At 34.3% G+C, this 7486-nt stretch overlaps 1 protein-coding gene across 1 annotated transcript; it reads right to left on the reverse strand.

The window, feature by feature from the left end:
- Window positions 1-2843: 2843 nt before the first annotated feature.
- On the reverse strand, window positions 2844-6142 carry LOC111904631 (cytochrome P450 736A117). Its single transcript, XM_023900373.3, has 2 exons — window positions 5175-6142; window positions 2844-3642 (listed from the first exon to the last, which is right to left on the reverse strand). Exons 1-2 carry the CDS (start codon window positions 6087-6089, stop codon window positions 3031-3033), a joined length of 1527 nt encoding a protein of 508 aa, XP_023756141.1. The 5' UTR covers window positions 6090-6142; the 3' UTR covers window positions 2844-3030.
- Window positions 6143-7486: the final 1344 nt, after the last annotated feature.

Raw genomic sequence — 7486 nt, forward strand, 5'->3', positions numbered from 1 at the left:
GTGCAGGCAGACCAGTCATACTGTAGACTCAGAGAGTGGACCAGGTGGATTGAAGGCCCGGTGCGGGCGGACCAATCACACTGTAGACTCGATGTATATGGCTAGACTCGGAGGGTGGACCAGGTGGATTGTAGGCCGGTGCAGCGGACCAATCACACAGTAGACCTGAAGTGCATGGTTGTTCTGTTCTGGTTATGATATTATGCGTGTATGGTATTGTGGTTGGTATTTTGGGGGTATCTCACTAAGCTTTCGGGCTTACAGTTGTGTTTTAATGTTTCAGGTACTTCAGGAGACCGTGGCAAGGCAAAGGCGTGATCGTACCGCTCCTCATGTTTATGTTTTATGATATGGTTCTGGGGAATACTATGATAATAAAAGTATCGAAAACATTTTTGTAATAACTTTATGAATGTGGGTTGTTTTTGAAAAGTTTTAAATTGGTTGAAATTTTTAGAGCGTTACAGTCATCAAACACGTTGTTATTCCATTATTAATCCAGACGATTCTACCCCACTTTAGATGTGATTCAAAATCGATTGTCATCATCCACTACAAGAATAAGCCTATGTCAAGACGACATATATACTAACGAGACATGTCGTCAGTACAATTCAGGTTATATTAATTTCATGTCATCGGAATAAGGTTGACGAAATGCCATTGACTTCAAGTCCTCAGTATAGATTTTATAAAAAGTAATTTCTATTTCTTTATTTGTAATGTTGCAGATAAAATTGAAACAAAGTCATTTTTTGTGACCTCTATCCCGACGACAAGTCGTCGGAGGGAGGTCGATCCGATGAATGGATATATTTTTAAAGTTCTAAATTTCTAAATTTCTAATTCTATGTGTTAATGTAGCAAACCCAAAAAAATGTGTGGAAAATGAAGAAGTTTGAGTATGTATGCAACATATAGGGCCAACGGTGAGAATCCTTTACTCATGCAAATTGATAGCAACTGTGAAACTATCGATTCCTAGGGAAAAATATCAAAATGTTAATGAGGTTCATCTCAAATTTAGTGGCATCAAATATACCACTCGAATATAAAGAATCTGTGTATCCTGAGTTAGAAGTAAGTAGACAATACCTTTTATATGTAAATTATGTATACTTTTTAAATATTTCTTTTACTAATTAAATTTATTTTTTTATTGCAAACGTATTATGACGGCGTTCGATCGACTGTAAATGTCGATCGCCAAAGAGCATATAAAGAACACGAACATGAACCGAAATGTCATCTTGACGAAGTTGACGGATATAAGGATGTGGAAACTGCAAGAAAAAAAATCCATCAAAAGATATAGACGCCAAAGCTTGGAATGAATTGATTGATGAGACGTAATTTATAACTTCCAACCTCGACCAATGTCACGATTTCAATTCAATCTCAACATATTTACACAAAATACTTCCGAACCAACCAACGAGACTGAAAAGACGGATGAAGATTGTGGTGATTGATCTTTTATGTTATTTTGAACAATGTTTGTCGAAGACTTTTGTTTTGTTATTTTGGTATCTAGTATGTTTTAAGTCATGAATTTCAATTATAATGGTTTGATATGCTTATTAAATGTTTGATATTATGCTGTTGTCTAGATTTATTTTAAAAAAAATGTGTGGCATATATAATAGAATATGCGAAAAATATTAAAAAAAAAATTATACCGACGACAAGTCGTCGTTATAGCTTAAATGGAAAAAAATTATTACCCATTTTTCCCGACGACATGTCATCGCAACAGGTCAATGTGTCCAGACGACATGTCGTCGGTATAAATTGTTTCCATGCCGACGACAAGTCGTCTGTAAAAGTAAATAATAAGACTTTTTCTTCGAAAATCAATTCTCACGACCCTTTGTCGATGACTTATCGTCGGTATTGGGAGTTTTATCCCGACGACTTCTATCCCCGCCATTTTTTCCACTTCTACCGATGCGGCTGTACCGACGACTTGTCGGTATAGGCTTTACCGACGACATTCCGTCAACATAGAAGGAGTAAATATCGTCGGTATAGGGGTGGATTCTAGTGATCAACTTAGTTGAATCAATATTTAAGATTTCTTCAAATTAATTATTCATCAATGGCGTTTTTAATGTTCGAGCTCAATATATGTCCGGCTGAATAACCCCATGTGATCACGGCCTTGTTGAATTTTTAGATTTGTAACGACTTTTATTTTATTTAATTCATTTGTGTTCATCAATTTAACTTATCTAAACTCTTATGTATTGGAAGTGTAAGACAGCTCTATTGGTCGGCTTCCTTATCGTGCCCAAACATTCAAAACAACTTGTTAGATGGGACGGGCATATACACATAATTTGATCGCCAACTTGAAATATTAACAATATGGTTATCTCTATAACAGGAAAGAAACACAACATTAGAAAACCTAAATATAATACAACTTTAGAATTTAAACCCAAAACTAGATGTAATTACCTTTCACAAAATATTAAAAATACATTTTTTTCAATAGGGTTTACGAATTTTCCACCGATTGATTACAAATTGTTTTTAGTAATTTACCACAAGCTCCCTTTGATCTAAATTTTATTTAGTGCTTGTACGAATCACTTCCTTTGTATTTATTCGCAAACGAGGACCGCAATAAAAAGGCATGTGGTAATACATATAATCATATTTTTAGTTAATACTCAGAAAATAATAAAATATTAACCAGTAAAGGATAATATTGATTTTACAAAACAAAAAGTTTGGGTTCAATAATTGTGTCCAAGTGTCACTTTATTTTTCTATTTCTTTTTTTCTCCATAAAAGCTCAGCTCGTGTATGCCATGCGATTAGTTTAAGGGAACACGTAGTGGAGTGGGTTAATAATATAGTAATAATTAATAACTTTCTTTGTCCACATCATGTAATAAAAACAAAGTCCACATCAGCCGATCCTATCGATCTAAACTGTAATTGCTGCAAGCCCATATGAGAAATTGAAATACTCAACTACTACTATATTATTCAACCCCGTTATTTGAATGACATACAACTTAATTAGGAAGAGATCGGTTTTGGCTTGACCATAAGAGGAACTTTTTTGTGAACCGTAATACCAGGTTGTTCCTCCATATCAAGATCCGCTGCCTTCTCTCCATTTGGCAACTCCCAATCGAACTTGTGCAAAAGATTAGCTAACACATGTTCATCTATAGCTATTGCAAACGCTAACCCCGGACACCCTCTTCTTCCAGCACCAAAGGGAATGAGATCAAAGTCATGTCCTCTATAATCAATAGTACTGTTCAAGAACCTTTCAGGTTTAAACTCATCGGCTTCATCCCATACTTTAGGGTCTCTTTGAATAGCCCATCCATTAATGATAACCCTAGTTCCTTTCTTGATGTCGTAGCCCATGACTTTTGTATCTTGGCTGGAGGCTCTGGGAATTAGGGTTGGAGCCGGGGGATGAAGACGTAGAGTTTCTTTGATCACAGCTTTCAAATATGTCATGTTGTCGATATCTTGTTGGCTTATTTGTTCTTTGTCTTGGAGAACCATCCTCACTTCATCTTGAAGTTTCTTGAAAAGTTTAGGTTGTTTTAGAAGCTCAGCAAATGCCCATTCCAACACTGTTGCTGTTGTGTCTGTGCCAGCTGTATATACATCCTACAATAATAAAGATTAATCAATTGCTTAGAACATAAAACCTCATGTAACCATTAATTAATAAAGAAATAGACGTATAATATTAATTAAATTCACAAATACTTTTTTTTTGTAAACATATATGAGTTAAGTAACTTAAGTTACGTTTCGATGTGGCATCTCATATGCAAAAGATACCGTCTGCTATTTTGACATTACAAATCAAAGAAATTTTAACGTTATTTATTATCATTTATAAAATAATATTTATATTTATTTTACTATACCAGTGTTTTGTTAATCTTCGGATTTGTAAAATAAAAAAGTTTAATTGTAAAAAATATAACAAATATAAATAAAATATCAACACAAACAAATTAGAATTGTGTTAGGCAATATATAACTTTTAAATTATAGAATTTTTTATAATTTATAAGGCTTCTAGTGGGATTTAAATTTATATTTATAAGGCTTTTATAAACATCTTTATCCCTTTTTTATGACAATGACATAACTTTTATATTATAGGATTTTATATTCGGTAGTTCATAGATTAAAGTAAAAACTAAATTTTTATTAAAAAAAATCTCTTGCAACTATTTATCTTAAACAATAAAAAAAAACTAGTGATACTTTATACAATCAGCCTTCAAAAGTTTAAAACATTTGATTTAAACCAAATTTAAATATAAAATGGGTAAATTAAATTTTAGTCACCCATTCTATATTTAAGTTCGGTTTAAATTTAAATCATAGGTTTTTAATTTTTTAAGATTAATTATATATATAAAAGAAAACTATCTTTATCATTTTTATCGTTTAAGATATATAACAGTATAATCTATCACTTGCTGAATAAAAAATCCTGTAAATTAATTTAAATGTTACTTCATGTCATAAAACGAAGAACACGTTTATTAAACCAAATACATTATTTTTCATATAAATATCGAAGTAATGATATATAGTGGAATTATTATTATTTTATGATATGATAATAAGACATGTCCCAATGTATTCTACAGTTTTAGTTGAGACTAAAGTAGTGATTTAGTACTATTGGACTTGGTCAGATCTACCATGTCCAATTGAATCTCATGCACCAAAGCCACCTAAATAAATCTCTATATGGTGTAGAGCGAAATACACCGCATTAGTCTCAAATGCAAATATGTCAATATAAATGGTCCATCTAGACCATCTAAAAAAACTTTTGAAAGATAGGAAGAACTAATCAAAGTCACAATATAACAAAATAATAATATCTTTATGTGTGGAAAAAAGATTGAGATAAAGATTGAAAGAGATGTGCCTGTGCATTTGTTTGTGTGCCTATGAGAGAGAGAGAGAGAGAGAGAGAGAGAGAGAGAGAGAGAGAGAGAGAGAGAGAGAGAGAGAGAGAGAGAGAGAGAGAGAGAGAGAGAGAGAGAGAGAGAGAGAGAGAGAGAGAGAGAGAGAGAGAGAGAGAGAGAGAGAGAGAGAGAGAGAGAGAGAGAGAGAGAGAGAGAGAGAGAGAGAGAGAGAGAGAGAGAGAGAGAGAGAGTCTTCTCTACCAAGAGGAGTCCTTTGATGGAGTCTCTGTCGAGAACACTATTCGTATTTTCCTTTTGGATCTTAAGCAATATTTCAAGGAAGTCTTCTCTGCCATCAGCATCACCACCACCGCCAGCGGCGTGTTTCCTGAGACGCTCCTCCACCAGACCATCCAAGAACTCATCTAGAGCTTTAACGACTTTCACGACTCTACCAGAAACCCCTCTCAGTTGATCAATAAACCCAAGATAAGGAATAATATCCTCAAAATTAAGCTCACTTAAAACATCCCAAAATTCTTTCAACATTTTCTTGAACTTCCTTCCACTCTCCCCTTCGCTGTACTTCTTTCCAAACGTGACTCTGCACACCACATCATTCGTAAGTGTTAAGAACAAATCGCTCAAATCCACCGCCTCCTGCAGTTTACAAGATTTCTTGATTTTCTCAACAGCAATCGCCATTTCTTCCTCCCTCACTTCACGATAACTTTCCACCTTGCTCTTGCTCAAAAAATTGAGAACCATAATGCTCTTGTATTGTCTCCAGTTCTCACCATAAGGCGCCACCGACACTTCTTTTAGGTCGTACATGACTTGACGCCACCTTCGTACTTCGGGTCTGGTGGCAAAGGTGAGATCTTGGGTTTTCATTATCTCACGTGCAGCTTCGGCTGATGAAACAATCAGGGTTGGGATGGTACCGAGATGGATGAGCGTCAGTGGACCACCATAGCGTTTGGATAGATAATCGAGCGAGCGGTGGAGGACTGCTCCTAACTGGTGGATGTTGCCGATCACCGGCAGTTTTGGTGGAGAAGGTGGTAGGTTTAACTTGGAGGAAGGTCGAGTAAAGTAGTAGAATATGAAGAGAAAGAAAACTAGAAGTAGAAAGGAGGGAGCATAAACAATAGGAAACATTGTTCCTTCCGGCATGAAACTCGACGGTTTTTAGTGTGCAAGTAAAAATATGCCTCTTGAACATCACCTGTGTGGTGCCAATTTATAGGAAGTGAATTAGTTAGGTACGAAAATCTGTCATTATAGCGTGATTTGATTACATTAAACAAAAGTATATCATTGTGTATAAACTATTAAAAACTAACTAATGATACCCATTTTTAGTTCCACGATATACGTGAAGCACTGAAGCACGTGTGAATATGTATGTAATTAAACTATGCCTTCTATCTTTTTTTTTTTTTTTATAAATATTTTTACACTAAAATCAAGACAACTGTCACTATTTTTCCATCTCATCTAATTTAATATGATATTTATAAAATACCTTAGAGTTAATAGAAAAAAAAAAGAGTTATCACATAATCAAAATCTTCAATCCCCATTACGTCTCCAAGTCTTTCTTCTCATCTCTATGTTGCCCGCCGGCCATAGTTACTTCAATCTACATCTTCAATCCTCAAATTCTTAGAAAATCAAATATAAAAGTGATTAATTTCAGGAAAAACTGTTATTACAGAAGTACACAATCAACAAAGTAATGAAATAAAATAAACTAAATTCAAATATATTCAATATACAAGAATCAAATTTACAGAAAACATACTTGTTTGATGATTACACAGAAATATAACCACGAAATTGTAGAAATTGAGGTCTGCTTTAGCAGTGTCCTAAGACAGAAATTTCCATGGGATGGGTCTGTCTTGAGGATACAACAATCCAATTCAAGAACAGATCTTGAATTTGTCGAAATTCACCATGATCCCTTTGGAAAGATAGACGATTTTTTGAGAGAAAGTTTGTGTGTTTATTGGCCCTCAAATTCTGTCCATATCCTTTCATTTATAGGCTGTTAATGGTGGTTGTAAACCACCAACCAAAATTAACTGCCAAAAACTGTCTGCAGTTAATCCTTTATTTAACAGAATTTATTTTCACTGAATTAATAAAAAGATTAATTAATTTCGGATTATATATTAAAAAATATTATTTAGTCAAGAAGAACCCCAAGGCCCAAGGCCCTATCTTTGACCATTAATATTTAATAATCCAAGCCTACTACTAGCCCAATTAGACTAGTCCAACACCACAACCCAAACCCAATTTACTTAACCCATTACTTGGTCCATTTGAATAAATGAGTGGGACAAGCCTTATAAGGTGGGAAAAGGTTTCCTCTTCCACCAATGTGGGATAAGTCCCATATTGTAATTTTATAGAGCAAAGTTCCAACAATACCCCACATTTTTTATTCAAACTCCACGAATACCCCACATTTGAATAGAAAATAAGTGAACTTTGATATTCAAATAAGGGAAGTAAGATATGACATGCATCTGAATAGGTGTTGGAAAACTTGAACCTTTCAT

This window comes from Lactuca sativa, chromosome 4, assembly GCF_002870075.4.
Source record: "Lactuca sativa cultivar Salinas chromosome 4, Lsat_Salinas_v11, whole genome shotgun sequence".
NCBI classification, from domain to species: Eukaryota; Viridiplantae; Streptophyta; class Magnoliopsida; order Asterales; family Asteraceae; genus Lactuca; species Lactuca sativa.